The 17,682-nt window shown below is 46.6% G+C and overlaps 2 protein-coding genes across 10 annotated transcripts in view; one reads left to right on the top strand and one right to left on the bottom strand.

Annotated features, from left to right (window-relative positions):
• The window catches only part of COMT (catechol-O-methyltransferase), a 32,844-nt gene extending 19,562 nt beyond the window's left edge, over positions 1-13,282 (bottom strand). The window contains exon 1 of one of the 3 annotated variants that reach the window (XM_053279381.1): positions 13,171-13,282. The gene's annotated coding sequence lies outside the window, so the exon portion shown is untranslated. Of the gene's footprint in view, positions 1-1,198; positions 1,463-3,982; positions 4,118-13,170 lie in introns of those variants that run through there. The other 2 variants (XM_053279383.1, XM_053279380.1) reach the window with 2 other exon arrangements.
• A 34-nt stretch (positions 13,283-13,316) lies between these two features.
• The window catches only part of TXNRD2 (thioredoxin reductase 2), a 47,551-nt gene continuing 43,185 nt past the window's right edge, over positions 13,317-17,682 (top strand). For 2 of the 7 annotated variants that reach the window (XM_053279366.1, XM_053279364.1), the window contains exon 1: positions 13,317-13,438. In XM_053279366.1, the coding sequence (XP_053135341.1) occupies positions 13,363-13,438 (76 nt within the window). In that variant the 5' untranslated portion in view covers positions 13,317-13,362. Of the gene's footprint in view, positions 13,439-13,645; positions 13,926-13,976; positions 14,710-17,682 lie in introns of those variants that run through there. The other 5 variants (XM_053279367.1, XM_053279368.1, XM_053279365.1 and 2 more) reach the window with 5 other exon arrangements.

Here is a 17,682-nt window from a genome sequence, read left to right as displayed (position 1 = left end):
ATTTTAAATGGGCAATAAGACAACTTGTTTTACTATGATTTAAAATGGTCTCCAAAAAACAAAAACAAAATTCACCAGTTCCGGGGGGGGGGGGGGGAAGAGGGGAAAACCCCAATTCAATTTACTATCCTGCCTTGCAATTTTGCAAAATCTTTACTCTGTTGCTGCTTCTTTTTAAATAGGCCTTCCCCTGCAAAAAAAAGTCTATTTTGCAGCTTTGAACTGTAGAGACCCCATTGCAATTCAGCCCTCCAGATCTTCCAGGGTGTGTGGGACATCCCTGTGGATTTTCCGGCATTCCACGGAAACTGAAGGGAATGTTAACAGACAGCAGTGGCAGCAACTTCTGTCTTAGACTAGAGTTTACAAACTGCTCAAAGACCCGGTTGCTCAGAGGTGAAAATAAAATAAAATATAATGGCCTGGACCAACCTGAACTACCACACATGATTCATCACAAACAAGTGAGAACCAAAGGATTATAGTGCCGTTCAGGCAATCTATAGGATATCTAGAAACAATGCAGGGTCGGGACAGACAGAACTGGAAAAGCGCACACAGCTGTGGCCATTTTCAAAACCGCAGCTGCAGACAACAGAGGTCCGAAGATGAGAAAGAACATTTGCTTTTCTCCAGCGATTTCAGCTTTCGTAATCAGGGGTCTGTTTGTTCACACCACCCAGAAGAAACCATTACGGCTTCAACCTGAGCCTGTTCCTTCATGTACAGGGTCCCTGCTAGGGACAGTGGACGGACGCCTTGTGTCCAGCGCCTGCAAAATGAATCAAACACCCGCCAATCCTTTTCAGAGAGGGGCAGATGATAAGAGAAACTCCTTAATATGAACACAGTCCGGGAGTTCAACACAACTCCACATTCTCCTGACCCTGCTATTCTGTTCCATCGGAAATATCCCCTCTGCACAGGCTCGATTCAACCATAGGTTGCTCTCCAACCATTTTATTTTTAAACTTCCAACACTGGCATCTCCCTTCACCCCTTTGAAACGGTCACCGCAAAGGACGCACTTAAAAATATGCCCTGCTCTTCAGCTGCAGAGATGATATTCACGGCTGCATGTGGTCGGAAGCCAACTGGAAAAGGAAACACAGATGCTTCTCTCCCCCTTCCCCGACCTTCATCTGAAACGGTCTTAAAGCAAGCACAGGTCTGCCTAAAGGAAAACAAAAACGGGTACCTTTCTGAGCAGAGTGGGAGCAGTGTGCTATAATCTTCTCCAGTAGCACAAGGGTGCCGACTTCACAGCTGTCCCAGAGGCTGTGGTATCCTCGCTCACGTCTGATCACATTACTGGGACAACTTGCAGGTTTCGACACCAACAGCTCCTAAAAGTCTCCTCCTCCTGCTCTTGCCACTCCCAAACCTTATTCAACTTGCAAGGGCTGTTTCTCAAAGGTGACCTCAAAAGACAACGTTCAGCGCCTGTCGTCTCTGGTGACACACTTCTTGCTCCTTGGTTACTGCACCACTGACAAGAGCCCAGATAACGGGCAAATTAATCCCTGGTCTAATTGCTCTAAAAGCCACACCAGGAAGACCATCTGGCCCCGTGCTTTCAGATTTTGAGCCCAGGCAGAAAGCGGGCGGTTCAAGCCCCTATATGTCCAGGGACAGGGGTGTGGATAGCAAAGCTGCAGAAATCCTCCGTTGGGGGGCTGTTGCTACTCATTACCTGCAAAACTGGACAGGTTAAGCCTCAGGCACGTTTATACGTTGGAAGGTTTGACGGTCCGGCCATAGAGTGTATGCTCTGCGTGCATCCAAAGGTCAGTTCCCGATAGTATCAGTTAAAGGATCGTGGGAGGAGAGCTAGAAAGACCTGTGCCCACGACCTTAGGAATTTGCTGGCAGTCGAGTTAATGGTACTGGGAAGTGGGTGGGGTGGAGAAGTTGTCTAATGGTGCTGTGTTGTGGCTTGAACCAGAGAGACTGAGCTTCAAACCCTCACTCAGACACAAAATTCAGAGAAACCTTGGACACACACCTTGTGTCTCAGGTAATCCCTCCCTCCCTCCCTTTATTTTGGTCTCTGTCCAGCAAAAAACAGCTACATTTAACAAATAGCAATGAAATACATAGAAACATAGGAAACTGTCATATACTGAGTCAGACCATTGGTCTATCTAGCTCAGTATTGTCTTCACAGACTGGCAGCGGCTTCTCCAAGGTTGCAGGCAGGAATCTCTCTCAGCCCTGTCTTGGAGATGCTGCCAGGGAGGGAACTTGGATCCTAGATGCTCTTCCCAGAGCGGCTCCATCCCCTGAGGGGAATATCTTCCAGTGCTCACACATCAAGTCTCCCATTCATATGCAACCAGGGTGGACTCTGCTTAGCTAAGGGGACAAGTCATGCTTGCTACCACAAGACCAGCTCTCCTCTCCTTAGATCTACATAATTACCACTTATATAGATGTATGAAATATAAAGGTAAAGTGTGCCGTCAAGTCGATTTGGACTCCTGGCGTCCACAAAGCCCTATGGTTTCCTTTTGGTAGAATACAGGAGGGGTTGACCATTGCCTCCTCCCTCACAGTATGAGGTGATGCCTTTCAGCATCTTCCTATATCGCTGCTGCCTGATATAGTACCAGCAGGGATTCGAACTGGCAACCTTCTGCTTGTTAGTCAAGCATTTCCCTGCTGCACCATTTAAGGTGTACGCACGAAAATTGAAGACTTTTTGTATTCCAGCAGGCCTTCCCCTAACTTTATACATATTTCTCTTTGACTGCCCTGTTTTAATGCTCGCTTTTTATCCAGCATTTTCATAACTGTGAAGGCGACTGTGTTGCATTTTGTTGGGTTCTTTTAATTTTTGCTGTAAGCCACCATGAATTTTTGCTGGAAGAATGGCGAGATTTTAAATACAATACACACATATACACACTGGTACTTTTCAGCAATTGTTGAAATAAACTGCACTTTGGTGCAGAAAACGGAGGGACGGACAACTCTTTCTGTACAGTCTGTATAGTCTAAGAGGGCACACCTTGCTTAAATTATTATGAGTCCTGGGGATCTTTTTTATTTTAAATAAAAATAAGACCAAGCAAGAATGAAGCTACCTTGGTAATCAGTCAAGAGGGGCCCAATGGTATTGCAGGGATTCTCAATGCTGGGTCCCCAGATGTTATTGGACTTCAACTCCCATAATCCCCAGCCAAATGTCACTGGGCCTAGGGATTATGGGAGTTGAAGTCCAATAACATCTGGGGACCCAACACTGAGAAATCCCTGTGCTAGGGGTCAAAGAAAAAATGGTATCAGCAGCATTTAATAGGCACATTTCCCCACATCGTGTTTCCACGTTTCCCCCACAGGGGAGCAAGCAGCACCAGCTGCATTCCTGCCTGCAACTACAGTTACATTTCCAAGGATCACTACATAACTTATTTCTGACCTTGGGTACCTGCTGATCAACAGGTTATACCAGAGCACCTGACTCTGGTATAAAGGCAAAAGCTTTAAAAAGGTAAACAGAGGATAGCTTTAAAGCTTTAAATATACACCTAACAGCACAGTCCTGTGCGTGTTTCCAGAAATGCTTCCAAGACTGCAATCTTAAGTACGCAGGGCCGCAGCAAAACTACAAGCGTTATTTAAAAAAAAAAAAAAAAAAACCATCAAGACTATTAACAGCACTAAGACCACACACATCTTCAGTTCTGCAATTTTGCAATTCTGCAACCTGCATACACTAAGACCACACAAATCTTCAATTCTGCAACCTGCATACAAATAACAGGATTCTGCAACCTTCATTTGCATCCTCTTTTCTGAATGCTCTCTTCTTCTCTGCATTATATGGATTTTTTAAAATCACACTGCAAAATCTATTCTGCATAATTGCTAATTAAAGGGCAGAGCAAGAAACTTTGGTCCTAATGCCCCCCAGAATCAACATTCAGCAGCTAATGTCCATGCACACTTTGAAGAATTACCAGGAGAGCTTGAAACTTGCCTTTTAAGAAGAAAAAGGGAACGCAGAAGTCCTCGGGATCCCAAATTCTGTACCCACATCCACAGGGTATACTTTTCCCTACACATGCAGGGCACACAAACAGCCTGCTGATACTGTCCTTGTTGATGTCCGGCCCTGACAAAGTCAACAAAGCTAACCTCAGTACTTGCTGGCAGTTTCTGGAGGTTTATTTCTATACTGCTCTGATTTAGACAGAAAAGAAAGGCAGAGCACTATTAATCATTCTTATACTACACACTTTGTAACGTTCTAAGGGTCACTGTTGGTGTGATAAGGCTTAGACGTAAGTTGGATTCAGGTCAAGGCTTATAAACGCTGTAGTTGGGTTAACTGCAAAGAGATGCTTTGCTTGCAGAAAGTCCCCGGTTCAATCCCTGCCATCTCCCAGTAGGGCTGGGAGAGACTCCTGCCTGAAACCTTGGAGAAGCTGCTGCCGGTCAGTGTAGGTAATACTGAGCAAGATCGACCAAGGGTCTGACTCTGTATAAGGTAGCCTCCTATACTCCTCTACCAGGGACGTCCGCATGTAAAATCTGCATGGAGCTGCGTTAACAAACTCTGCTGTTAACCCCCAAAGTTGACAGGCCTAACCCATATTTTAAAACACACATTTGTTTGTTTGTTTGTTTGTTTAAACATTTATAACCCAGAACCTGTGTACAGCGTTATGTTTAGCTCACAACAATCCTGTGAGGTCAGTTAGGTTGAGAGAGAAGTGACGGACGCAGAGTCACCCTGTGAGTTTCATTGCAGAACAGGGATTTGAACTCTCGTCTCCCTGGTCCTAGGCCGACACTCTAACCACTACACCATGCTGGCTCTAAGATCTAAGCTAGCAGAGTAGCCTAGATCACACACTTTCTCACATCGGTTTTGGAGCCCACTCCCGGACTATGGATTTTGAAAGATTAAGAAGCATCCTAAACAGATCCAGGGCAAGGGCTATTGGCTAGCATCAGGGAAGCGGACTTGAAAGACTGTAGCACCGGTTAACCTAGTGAAAGCTTTATTCATTCTCTGGGTTAAAGTATATCTCTCGACATTAAAGATATACCTACAATAGGTTATCCATCGTTCCAAGTGTATATTTGGGGGTTATGGAGTGTGAAAATGGTGGCTGGGCCCTGCATGGTGTCCATGCGCACACATTTATCTACATGCACACTAGAGGCAGGATGCACTTGTCCACTCCGAGACTCAGGTTCTAGGGAAGGGTCAGAGTTCCCTCTTAACAAGGATTCCCAGATGTTGTTGACTACAACTCCCAGAATCCCCAGCTGCAGTGCCTTTTGCTTGGGATTTCTGGGAGTTGTAGTCAACAATATCTGGGCATCCCTGTGAGAGGGGACGCTGGCAGGGGTGTCAAGCTGCGGCCCTCCAGCTGCGGTTAGCCTACAACTCCTATCGGCTCCCACAGACTTGGCAGCGGCTTCTCCAAGGTTGCAGGCAGGAATCTCTCTCAGCCCTCTCTTGGAGATGCCAGTTTAGGGACCTTGGCACCTTTGCGTGCAGGCGCTCTTCCCAGAGCAGCCCCGTCCCGAGGGGAATATCTTACAGTGCTCAAATTCTCCCATTCAAATGAAAGCCCCACTTCAAAATGGGGGGAATTAATGCTTACTACTACCAGAACAGCTCTCCTTAGACCAGGGCCACTCAATTTCGGCTGTGGTTGGGACTACAACTCCTATCATTCCCAGCCAAAGTGGCCAATAGTCAGGGACTATAGGAGCTGCAGTCCAACTTCTGCAGGAGGGCTGTCTCCTGGGTAGCAAGCAGGAAGTGTCCTCTTTGCTAAGCAGGGTCTTCCCCAGTTTGCATTTGAATGGGAGACTACGTGTATGGATGTAGGATATTCTCCTTGGGGGCAGCGTGGCTCTGGGAAGAGCACCTGCCTGCTTGCATGTAGAAGGTTCCAGGTTCCCTCCCTGGCAGCATCCCCAAGAGAGACCTGCCTGCCACCTTGGAGAAGCTGCTGCCAGTCTGGGTAGACAACACTGACCTAGATGGACCAAGGGTCCGACTCCGTATATGGCAGCTTCCTGTGTGGTTTCTAGATGTGGTTTGACTTCTCAGGACCAGCCTGTTCGCTGGAGATTACTTGGAACTGAAGGGATTCAGCCCGGGGAACATTCCTGTCTCCAGGGTGTGTTTATCCAAGTTCACATCTGCTCACTGAGTAATTACAGCACCTCCAGAGAGTTCAGAATGCCGAAATGTCAAATCTGCAAATGGTACACACGGCTCAGTAAACAGCACGAGGCGTCTGCCACATGCCTTCCTGCATCCAGCAAGTTGCCTCCAGCTGCTCGGATTGAATCCGGGGAGAGGCACCGTAGATGCTGGTATGAACAGGGGCTTCTGTTCATCCCCCCCCCTTATTGGAACATTCTTACATTTATTCAATTAAATTCAATACAAATCAATATAACATATTTATAATACAAACAAACAAATACCTACGTATCAAAATAATCATGATTTTCAAACGGCATGAATAGGATCAGAATTATCTCCATTACGCTGTGTATAATAAATATATTTTTCCAAATACAACAACCTTGTGATTCTTTTCTCTGATTTTTCATTATCTTTACTTTACCTGAAATTCTTTCTAAGATTGCCAATGACCATACCTTGTTATACCATCTCTCCACATTTAGATTATCCAACAGTTTCCATTGCTGTGCCATGATTGCTTTTGCAGCCAGAATTTAAAAGATAACTAATGCTTTATCTTTAAGTTTAGTATTGTTTCCTGCAAAAATATGTAATAAACCTAAATCTGGAGAATATTCTACTCTTTGATTCATTATATTGCTAATTTAAAAAAAAAATCTCCCAAAAAGGTTCTGTTCATGCCATCCTGAAGAGGCAGAATTTCCTGGATTAACTGGGTGCATCTGAACAGACCTTTCATTGCAGAACTAATTAGTGTGGAAGCTAGCCCTGAACTAACTGCCTCATTAACTCTTTGACTTATTCTTAATAAATATTTTCCAAGTCGCTAGATGTGCTCCAAATATGATTCTCCATCGGGAAGCTGGAGTTACCAAGTTGGCGACGGGGTTACGGTTCATTATTTTCACTTATTGGTTAAGGCTGCTCTTTCCCCCTAGTCGGATAAGCTCCCCTGATGTGTGTCAACAATTTTAACCCAAAATGGGAAAGATCTCCCCATCAGGAGCTGTATTACGATGGTTTGCAGAGCTCACCGGTAGTCTCTACTGTTCCTTCTAATAGGGATTCCCAGATGTTGTTGACTACAACTCCCAGCATCTCCAGCTACAGTGGCCTTTGGCTGGGGATTCTGGGAGTTGTAGTCAACAACATCTGGGAATCCCTGTTAGAGGAACACTGGCAGTCTCCCATCCAAATGCAAACCAGGGTGGGCCCTGCTTAGCAAAGGGGGCAATTCATGCTCACTCCCACAAGACCAACTCTCCACCCACCACCATCCCTTCCACAAAGCTTCAGAAAGAGAGACAGCTGTTGCAACCATCTTGCAACAGTTCCAAGTTCAACACTGCAAGATAAAGACACAGTTGCTCTGGTCAGCAACCGGCCAGTGCGGCGGGTTACAAAGCAAAGGACTTGCCCTCCCACTACGACAACTTCCCCCCACATCCTTATCAGCACTGTGCATGTCCAAATTCGAACACTGGCACTGAAAGTGGGTGTCAGAGCTAAAATTTGCTACAAGGGAGAGGGCCTTCTCAGTGGCTGCATCCCATTTGTGGAACAGCCTCTCCAATGAGGTTTGGCCTGGCTTCATCACTTTGTTCTTTTAGATGGCAGGTGAAGACCTTTTTGTTCACTCAGGCCTTTTAAACATTTTAAATTTTGATTTTTTAAAAAATGCCTTTTGAATTGTTTTGTATTGCATTTTGTATCCCCCCCCCAATTTTTTGTTCTGTTATGATATAATCTTTTTATCTGTCTGTTTTTATCTCATGTTTTAATGTTGTGTGGGACGCCGCCCAGAGAACAATTTGTTATTGGGCAGCTAACAAATAAAGATGATGATGATGATGATGACGACGACTAAAGCACTGTGGCACACAAAAATTTAATCAGTGGAATTGATTCCACTCCCTACAGAGACTAATGACTGGACATAAATGCACACAAGGAATATGTTCCACTTTCCGGAAAAGACTCACGCGACTTCTCTGGAAAAGACTCACATAACCCCATCTTGATGCAAACCAAGACAGACCCTGCTTAGCAAAGGGGACCATTCATGCTCACTACCACGAGACCAACACTTCGTCTATTTCATTAGAGGCAAAGGGAGATGCGAGTTTGGCCCAGGATTAATCTGGCATTAAGAGCAGGGATGCCCACTCGAGCAGAAGCTATCCCTGGAGGTTTGTTTCCCCCAGCATTTTTCACACTCCCAAGCCAATAAGCTTTCAAAAGTCACCTGGAGATGGATGCCGATCCCTGAAGACTCCTGCACAGGGCTGCACAACTTTGGCCCTCCAGCTGTTGTTGGACTACAACTCCCATCATCCCCAGCCACAGGGGCCAACCGTCAGGGGTGATGGGAGTTGTAGTCCAACAACAGCTGGAGGACCGAGGTTGTGCAGCCCTGCAAGGAACATAGGAAGCTCCCAAATCAGACGGCTGGTTCATCTACATCCGCGCGTCTGCACTGGCTAGCAGCAGTTTACCAAGCAACCCTAGTTAAGACATCTTTATACAAGTATCACTGTTATTCTGTACACTGTAATATCTACTTAACAACAACATAGGAAGCTGCTTTATACTGAGTCAGACCATTGGTCTATCTAGCTCAGTATCGTCTACCCAGACTGGCAGCGGCTTCTCCAAGGTTGCAGGCAGGACTCTCTCTAAGCCCTATCTTGGAGATGCTGCCAGGGAGGGAACTTGGAACCTTCTGCATGCAGGCATAAAGATGCTCTTCCCAGAGCAGCTCCATCCCCTAAGGGAGATATCTGACAGTGCTCACATCACATATGGTCACCCATTCAAATGCAAACCAGGGCAGACCCTGCTTAGCAATGGCGACAAGTCACGCTTGCTACCACAAGACCAGCTCTCCTTCCCATTTGTACGATTTAAATAATTTTTAAAAGGAAAGGAAAGGAAAACGAATCTACCACAGCAAGGCACATGCTGTTAGGAGGTTTTTTTTACCCACCGTCACTTCTGGGCTGCTATTCCCCGGTGAGGAGGAGGCCACAAAGGGTATAATCTCACCTAGCAGAGAGTGCACATATTATTAGCACTCCGGCAAGCAACAGCAGATCAGCCGCCGCCGTCTTGAACAGGCGGTGCTGCAATCGCAAGGGACCCCAACCCTCTTTTCCTCCTCAGAACTCCCGTTTGCTAAGGAACGCCCTAATATACCACTGCATGCCAGCCACAGATTAGCCTGGACCTCTTAGCTATGAGAGCTTTCTTCATCCAAAAGCAAAACAAACAAACAAACAAACAAAAAACCACCTCGTTTTGTTTCCAGAACAGTTCAAAGGCCTAATGCTACCAGATTCAATAGTACTTCAAATACCCCAACCCTGCTAAGCCAGACATAAAATCCTTTAATTACCCGCGGCACATCTTAACAGTCAGAGAAGCAAGGTTCTGCATTTCTCAAGCATGGGCCACTTGGGGAAGAAAAAAAAAACCTCGTCAGCACCAGAGCCATTTCCAACCGCACTGACCTCTGCACAGAATTTGGCTCCTTTCCATTCTAGGAAAACCCTTTGAGAGAGAGAGACAGACAGACAGACAGACGGACAGACAGACAGAGCTCTCCCTTGGCAGCTCCAGGAGGAGATTGCTACCAAATTTACTGGAATCCAAGACATTCCTGAATTTAAGACAACTCCCTTAAAAAGTTGGGGTTCAATACAGGTTATACCTGCATTTTCTCAAAAAGGAGGACTTTGAATTTAAGATGACCTGCAAGTGGCGCAGTGGGGAAATGCTTGATAACAAGCAGAAAGTTGCCAGTTCGAATCCCCACTGGTACTATATTGGGCAGCAGCGATCTAGGAAGATGCTGAAAGGCGTCATCTCATACTGCACAGGAGGAGGCAATGGTCAACCCCTCCTGTATTCTACCAAAGACAACCACTGGGCTCTGTGGGAGCCAGGAGTCCAAATCGACCTGACAGCACACTTTACCTTTTTACCTAGTTTCTGACATCAAAAAACTGGGGGACGGGGACCTGGTCTTGGATTCAGGTACATAACAGCAGCCCTTATGGATCAGGCCCAAGGCCTCTCTAGTCCAGCATCCTGTTTCACCCAGTGGCCCGCCAGGTGCCTCTGGGAAGCCCACAGACAAAAGCTGAGGACCTGCCCTCTCTCCTGCTGTTGCTCCCCTGCAACTGGTATTGAGAGGCATCTTGCCTCAGAGGCTGGAGGTGGCCCACAGCCACCAGACTAGTAGCCATTGATAGACCTGTCCTCCATGAATTTGTCTAAGCCCCTTTTCAAGCCATCCAAGCTGGTGGTCACCACCACATCCCATGGCAAAGAATCCCATAGATTAATGACGTGCTGTGTGAAAAAGGACTTCCTCTTGTAGGTCCTAAATTCCCCAACTTTCAGTTTCATGGGATGACCCCTAGTAAACTGCTTGGTCAACGCAGTAAGAAGGGCTACACTTCCCAGCCTTTCCCAAAATGGTTCAGGGGCTCAAGAGGGGTCTGCTGCCCTTGAAGGACCCCCCCCTGCCCCAGTCCTGGGCAAAGCTCAGCACTGAATGGTGAGAATGGCCACGTCTGCATGATGCTAGGGGGACCGTGCAGAGTATTCAGCTTGGGCCGAAAGTTCATGCAGGCCCAATAAATAATTAGTCAGGGAGCGGTATTTCGCTTTGATGACCATCACTGCCTGCCAGGTCTTACCATGAAGAACGCCAACTGAGAGAGGGGCAAATGGAACCTTGAGTGTCAATTTCCAGCATCCCAGGAAGGGAAGGAAGAAGAAGACCACCACAACGAAAGAGGAGACCAGCATCTGGGCATTGCTTCGCATCTCGGCGCTCAAGTTTTGGAAACACGGATGCCCCCAATGCCACTATCCTGTTCTAGGATTGCCAACCTGCAGTTTGCATCAAGGGGAACCTACACTTCCAACAGCCATAAACATTATTCTCAGAGGCCCTAGTCTTTCTGGAGTCCATGCCACTGATGGGGCGTTCACAGCAACATTCCTGCGAGTTTAAGTATGAAGAAATCTTTGCTTTCTCTTCTATGGCTTTCTTAAAAGCTAGCCAGATCCATGGTTATTTACTTAAAATACTTATAAGCCGCTTTCCCAAACGTTCAAAGTGGAGTACGCTATGTACGCACAACACATTTCTCACCAACTGTGTCCCCTTTTCTACTGCTTGTTTGCCAACTTTTCTACCTGTCAGGGCTCCTCTGTCCTTAAACAGATGCTTGAGAAACAGACTTTCATCAAGGGTACTTTCCCACCCATGCCAAGGAAAGCTGAATCTGTTGAATGTCTGTCACAAGAGCCCTGGGCCTTTCCCAGACAGCAGGCTTTACTATTAGATTAGATTTACTATTAGATATTAGATTAAGAGCAGCGAAATACTGCAAGTTACAGAGCATTTCAGATGTTTCGAATTTGCCCAAAAACCCAATGCAAAAAAAGTGGATTTTTTTTACCCTGGACATAAACTGAGCTAAGCTCCAATGTGAAATGAAAAACCCAAAACGTGTGTGGAGTGCTCCCCGATAGCATGCAGGGATTTTGATGCAAATCTAGACGATATGTGAACACATACCTGCCCCTCCAAAGTAAAATTGCTGTCTGGCAGGGCTCCTGTTGAGCAAAAAAGGAGGCAAACCTATGGGTTGGGGGTAGGGAATTAATAACTTAATAAATAAGTCACCTATTAATAATAACTTAATAAGTCACCTATTAATAATAACTTAATAAGTCACCTATTAATAATAACTTAATAAGTCACCTATTAATAATAACTTAATAAGTCACCTATTAATAATAACTTAATAAGTCACCTATTAATAATAACTTAATAAGTCACCTATTAATAATAACTTAATAAGTCACTAGGTACAATGTGAATACAAAAGATATTTATATACCGATTTTCAACAAAAGTTGCCAAAGCTCTCCCCCACCCAGTGCTATGGGTACCAACCAAGGAAAGTCACACTTGCTGAATGTCTCTCAAAGGCACAGGAGACCAACTAGGAAAGAATGTGGCAACCTTTACACCTTCCCCTATTTTGACATTCTTTTGCATTTTGTTTACACTGGCATAGTAAAATAAATAGTAATGAATAGTATAAACATTGTAAGAACACAATAATACAAAGCATAACAATACAAAGCAGACACACCCCAAAATGCAGTTTCTCCCCCCTCCATTTGCTGCTATCAATACCAAGGAAACCTGATGCACCTGTTGAAGGCCTGCCTATCAGAGCCCTGCCAAGAAAGAAGGCAACAGCCTGGTTTCTTCTTCTCCCTGTTTTGATAGCATACTGTATTTTTATTAACTAGCAAAACAGCCATTCGTAGCATAAAATAGTTTGGTGTCCGATACTATAGAATAGCAATACACAAGCAGATCTGTATTATTTCCCGGGTGCAGCTTCTCCACCCCGTCCCAGCCTCAAGCTGCTCCAGTTGCAGACCAGCCTGATGTGCAGGAAGGAGCCATTCATGGAAGGGAAGGAAAAGAAAGGAAAAGGAGATCTGACGGTAAAATAATAATAATAATAATAATAATAATAATAATAATAATAATAATAATAATAATGCAAAGGCAGGCATTTCCCAGATGCAGCTTTTTCCCGCCCCAGAATCAAGCTGCACCAGTTGAAGGCCTGCCTGCGGTACAGGAAGGAACCATGAGTGGCATAGAAGTAAATGCATAGGAAAGCAAATGCAAGTAAAGTGGCAAATAAGCAAATGCAAGTAAAGTGGCATAGAAAGAAAGAAGCGATGACTTGACGGTAAAGAATAATAAATAATATACAAAGGCAGGCATTTCCCAGGTGCAGCTTCCCCAGCCTCAAGCTGCACCTGTTGGAGGCCAGCCTGCCCGAGGAACAGGCAGCCTCCTCCCTTGGTCCCCCCACCGGCCCCACCCACGGGGCTGCCCCGCCTCCCCGTGGCAGTCTCCACCAGGGCTCCTCCCTCTCACTCACCCATTTACCGGGGGCACCTCCCCGTCTCCCGGGCGGCAGCTTCACCCTCCACGCGACCCTCACGAGGGGCTGCGGAGGAAGCGTCAGCCATCAGGCACTGGCTCGGGCAGCCCCGGCTCACGCGCGGAGGCGGCCGCGTGGTAGGGGTCCTCCCGCCCAGCTCGGCGGCCTCCGTCGCCTTTGCCGTACAACATGGCGGCGCTCTGGCGGGCACCCCGGTGCTTCCGCCGCGGGCCCTGGCTCTGCCGTACGGTGCGGGCCCTCTCAGGTACGCGGTGGGAACCGGCTCCCCGGGTGGCGGGGGCTGGGGGGGCTCAGCCCTTTGGCTCCCCCTTCGGCAGAATACCGGAGGTGATTTCGAAACGGGGCCTTTATTCCTCCTGGCGGAGCTGCGCTGTGCTTTTAAGGGGAGCATGCATGCATGTCAGGCAGGCGTCCCACAGGTGAAGCCCCAGCGTCTTTTTTGCGCGGATTGTCGGTCTGGGAGCTCTTTGCCTGTGTGGGGGTAGGTTGCGAAAATGCACAGGAGTGAAGCTAACCCTACATCTAGGAGAGGTCTGCAGCAGGATTGCTCTGGGAGTCTCCAGGGAGTCAGCAATCTGGAAGCCGTCCTGGAGATGCTAATGGTCTTGTGAAAAATTACTGGTGCGGGGGAAGAATCTGCAAGAAGAGTTGCAATCAGACTTGACACTTAATGAATGGGACCTGCATGCCCCGGACTTTCCAGCCTGCTTTTCGATGTACCCCTCTTGCAGGTAACCCTGCTCATCACCTCCACATGTACACACAGGTCTGTTTTGCTGAGTTGCTACCTGTGACCAGCTTCTTCCTGCCTCGGGAATAGAAACAGACACATGCAAAATGTGGGATGAGATTCGTTGCAAGCACTGACTAATTAAGGAGTGCCCAAGGGCAGCTGTGTCTGCCTGTTGCATCAAAAACAAGGCTTAAAAGACTGGCCACAATTCCTGGTCCATGACTAGCATGCAGGTCTACTTGGAAGCAGCAAGCCCCACTGTCTTACTCACTGTGCCCTCTAAGGCGTGCGCATGTGCATACGCTCATCACACATTTTCTGATGTCCGCTCAGTGGATTTTAGATCCCGCTCAGGTTGAATCAGGGAGGCCCCACTCTGAAAGCACATGCGCGCACACTGCCATGATACTGCCACCCAGGACCAAACTCATTCCGCACACAGATGAAAAAAATGAGAACACTGGTCTTACTTCCAACCAAGTGTGTCCAGGCTCTTGGTTGAAATACTAAACAGACTTACTGGGAAGTAAGCTCCATTGAAGATTGTGGGGCTTGATTTATTGATCAAATCGGTGTCACCTCTTAGCGACCACACGGATAGATTCTCTCCAGGATGACCTGTCTTCCACTTGGCCTTGAAGGTCTCTCCGTGGTGCCTTCATTGCTGTCGCCATCGAGTCCATCCACCTTGCTGCTGGTCGTCCTCTTCTTCTCTTGCCTTCAACGTTTCCCAGCATTATGGACTTCTCAAGGGAGCTGGGTCTTTGCATTATGTGTCCAAAGTAGGATAGTTTGAGCTGGGTCATTTGTGCCTCGAGTGAAAATCCTGGATTAATCTGTTCTATGATCCATTGGTTCATTTTCCTAGCTGTCCATGGTCTTCTCAAAAGTCTTCTCCAGCACCCGAGTTCAAAAGTGTCAATACTTTTTCTGTCTTTCTTCAAATTCTTACTTCTGTATAAAAACTACTATTTATATGCCACTTTTCAACCCAAGGTTCTCCAAGTGTTTTATGTAGCAAAACCGCTTTGGGAACTTTTGTTTAAAAGCAGTGTATAGATATTTGTCATATTCATTATAATCATGCATAAATCCTGTCAAATTTAGGATCGATTTCCAATATAATGAAATTTTTAGCCCAGACAATGCCTGTAATAAGCATCGACACCTTTATTTTATTTAAATATTCCACACACTATTCTCCCTTGTTGCCTTAAGGTGGGGTGTCCCATTTCCCTGAATTTCCTTGCTTGTTACCTTAAACCGAATTCTTCTTCACCCCAGCTGAGCAGGTGCAGGCCTGTAACCAGCCTAAAAGTCTAGGGAGGGGTGCCAAAAAAGTGGGGGGGAGCTTATCTGGCCCCCCGTCCGTCAAAAGTGCAAGCAACATTCAGGTATTTAAAGATTATCTGTTTGTGATTTTAAAAGGGGAGGAGCTAGAGAAGAATTTGGTAGGAGGTCCATCCCAGCCCCCCGCCCCCTGTGGGTCTGACCAGATGACAGTTCATTACAAGCATCACTGGGGAAAGATTCACCCTTACTATTTATTCCTGCCAGTGTGGGTGGAGAGCTGGTCATGTGGACAAGGTAAAAATGTGCCGTCGAGTCAGTGACCACAGAGTCCTGTGCTTGTCCTTGGTAGAATACAGGAGGGGTTTACCATTACCTCCTCCCGCACAGTATGAGATGATGCCTTTCAGCATCTTCCTACATCGGCTGCTGCCCAATATAGGTGTTTCCCATAGTCTGGGGAACATAGCAGTGGGGATTCGAACCAACCTCTTGCTCCCTAGGCAGCTTTTAGGTAAAGGTAAAGTGTGCCGTCAAATCAGTTTTCAACTCCTGGTGCCCACAGAGCCCTGTGGTTATCTTAGGTAGAATACAGGAGGGGTTTACCATTGCCTTGTCCTGTGCAATATGAGATGATGCCTTTCAGCATTTTCCTATATTGCTGCTGCCCGATATAGTACCAGCGGGGATTCGAACTGGCAACCTTCTGCTTGTTAGTCAAGCATTTCCCCACTGCTGAAGCATGCAAACATGAATTGCCCCTTTGCTAAGCAGGGTCCACCCTGGTTTGCATTTGAATGGGAGACTACATGTGTGAGCGCTGTAAGGTATTCCCTTTAGGAGAATGTGGCCGCTCTGGGAAGAGCACCACTCTGCTTGCAAGCAGAAGGTTCCAAGTTCCTCCCTGACATCTCCAGACAGGCCTGGGAGAGACTCCTGCCTGCAACCTTGGAGAAGCTGCTGCCAGTCTGTGTAGACAATACTGTGCTAGATAGATCAATGGCCTGACTCAGTATATGGCAGCTTCCTATGGCTTGGATAAGTGTACTTATATCTTTGCTGCCACCAATTATATGATGAAGCCTCTGTAACTGTTGGTTTCTTTACTCTGATAATATAGGTAGGATTGGGCTTTAAGGGGAGTTATCTTGTGCAAGCCCCAATGAAATTAACAAGAGCTCCCCCCCCCCCCGCAAGAATGGTAAAGTAAAGTGTGCCATTGTGTCGGTGTTGACTCCTGGTGCCCACAGAGCCCTGTGGTTGTCTTTGGCAGAATACAGGAGGGGTTTCCCATTGCCTCCTCCCGCGCAGTATGAGATGATGCCTTTCAGCATCTTCCTATATTGCTGCTGCCCTATAAAGGGTGTTTCCCATTGTCTGGGGAACATACCAGCGGGGATTCGAACCAGCAACCTTCTGCTTGTTAGTCAAGCATTTCCCCACTGTGCCACTTAAGGTGACTACCAAGAATGGTACCTTAACTAATTTCTCCATCATTGAGCTGGCCCATCCCAACCCCATAACCTGGGAATATTCAAACAAGGGTGAATCTCCCTTACCTTTGTGCCTGCTGGCAGAAGCTCCAGGTGGAAGGATCCCTGTCTGGTTTGAAAGCGGGAGGAGAAGTTGCAGACTCTTACGTTTCCTGGTTGTCTGAGATGAATGGTGGTGTGAAGAGGGAAAGAAAGGCTGTCTGGATTTTGGCACCCGTTGTGTTAGCCGAGAAAGAATAGGAAATACCCCCTTGTGCATTCTATTTTGGTCATGTGGCCCGCCAGCTTTGATATGTGTAAAATAGTTGCTGGACTGTGCAATTCTTTCGCAGTTTGCTTGTTGAACAATCCGGAGGTTGCCAATTTCCCCCTCGGTTTTAAGGCCTGTTGTGTTTAACCTGCAATCTGCAACTGGACCAGATTTTCAAGAACATGCCAAGGGGAAGCTCTTAATATGTATAAATAAATATTTAAAGAACGCTGGGCTCACAGTGGTTACAAGAACCCATTTTAAAATGTTTTCTCTCATGATTGCACAAGTTCTCCTTCTGGGTGCTGGATTTGGAAATCCAGGCACTCAGTGACTTCCATTTGTCTTGGCTTGGAATATTAAATTTCCTTGCTTGTGGCTTCTGTGTGCTGTCCTTACTAATTCTGCCTGAGGGATCATGATAAATGCTAAGATGGTCTTTCCTGCTATTGCAACAGACTTCTGCAGCAAAACCGTCTCATTATAAACACCCTTGTGATGTACGTAGGTGCAGTCTGCTGTTTAGGAGCCCATAAAATGGAAAAATAACTCTGTGAAGTCTATGATTTAAGAATGCTGTTTGTTGCATTTGTATACTGCCTGTCTGCCTTGACCAAGACACCTAAAGTGGTTTACAGTAGGATGTGCATGGACTGGTTGGTGAGGTTTGGACCAAATTTGAACTAGACCGTGGGTATCTGAACCAGTTCAGTCAAACCAAT

This window comes from Hemicordylus capensis, chromosome 15 (assembly GCF_027244095.1).
Source record: "Hemicordylus capensis ecotype Gifberg chromosome 15, rHemCap1.1.pri, whole genome shotgun sequence".
Classification (NCBI taxonomy): Eukaryota; Metazoa; Chordata; class Lepidosauria; order Squamata; family Cordylidae; genus Hemicordylus; species Hemicordylus capensis.
This window is presented reverse-complemented; position numbering and strand designations above follow the sequence as displayed.